The following is a 1,153-nucleotide window of genomic DNA, read 5'->3' on the forward strand; positions in this document are numbered from 1 at the left end:
GAAATGTGGCTCTCCCCTCTGGGGATGACCAACCCCGCCATCCAGAACGACTTCAGCTACTACAGAAGGACCATCAGCCGAAATCGCATCAACAACCTGCAGGTGAGAGGAAAACAACTTTGCTCCCAGCTCAGGATGGGGGTCACAGGATTGGGGATGGTTCAGGGGGGTCACCCACCCCAATGGCCCCCATCATCCCCCTCCCTGCAGCTGGACGCAGAGAGCGAGGTGAACAACGAGATGGCCAACAGGATGTCCCTCTTCTATGCCGAGGCCACCCCCATGCTCAAAACGCTCAGCAATGCCACCACCAAGTTCGTTTCGGAGGTGAGTGAGGCCAGGGGGGACCCCCGGGGTGGGGGGAAGCCGCCCCCACTCCATCCCCAGCACCACGCAGGGGCCAGGAGGGGAAACAGCAGCCGGGCCCCGTTGGGTTTCAGAACAAGACCCTCCCGATCGAGGACACCACCGACTGCCTGAGCACCATGGCCTGCGTGTGCAGGGTGATGCTGGAGACCCCGTGAGTACCCCCTGCACGGGGAGAGGGGGGACATTTCGGCCCCTGTGCCCCCCGCCCTGGCTCAGCCGCCCCTCTCCCAATGCAGGGAGTACCGGAGCCGCTTCACCAACACCGAGACCCTGCTGTTCTGCATGCGGGTGATGGTCGGCGTCATCATCCTCTACGACCACGTCCACCCCGTGGGGGCCTTCGCGAAGACCTCCAAGATCGACGTGAGTGGCCGTGGGGTGCATGGAGGGGTCACGGCCATCCCAATGCAGCTGTGATGCTTGGGAGTCCCTGTACCTGGATGTCCCCTGTGGGGATGGCTCTGAGCTGGTCCAAGGCAGCGAGGAGGAGGATGGGGAGGAAGGGAAGCAGCCCCCATGGTGCATCCGAGCTCTCTCAGCCTCTCATTTCCCCCACCAGATGAAAGGCTGCATCAAAGTCTTGAAAGACCAACCCTCAACCAGCACCGAGGGGCTCCTGAACGCTCTGAGGTGAGATGAGGAACACGTGGGGGACAGAGCGTCCCCCGCCAGGGCTGTGGGACAGCAGCAGTGCAGGTCAGGGTGCTGTGGGGTGACAGTCCCCTCCCCATCCAGGTACACCACCCGGCACCTCAACGACGACACCACCTCCAAACAGATCCGG

At 63.0% G+C, this 1,153-nt stretch overlaps 1 protein-coding gene across 1 annotated transcript; it reads left to right on the forward strand.

Moving 5' to 3' along the window:
• Positions 1-8: 8 nt before the first annotated feature.
• LOC104536231 (protein FAM49A-like) lies at positions 9-1,147 on the forward strand (the record flags this gene model as incomplete). Its single annotated transcript, XM_010178790.1, has 6 exons — positions 9-102; positions 211-327; positions 441-520; positions 606-732; positions 929-999; positions 1,105-1,147. Coding segments are annotated over exons 1-6 (516 nt in total), but the record flags the coding sequence as incomplete, so codon positions are not given.
• Positions 1,148-1,153: the final 6 nt, after the last annotated feature.

The sequence above is a fragment of the Mesitornis unicolor genome, unplaced genomic scaffold (assembly GCF_000695765.1).
Source record: "Mesitornis unicolor isolate BGI_N332 unplaced genomic scaffold, ASM69576v1 scaffold34542, whole genome shotgun sequence".
NCBI lineage: Eukaryota > Metazoa > Chordata > Aves > Mesitornithiformes > Mesitornithidae > Mesitornis > Mesitornis unicolor.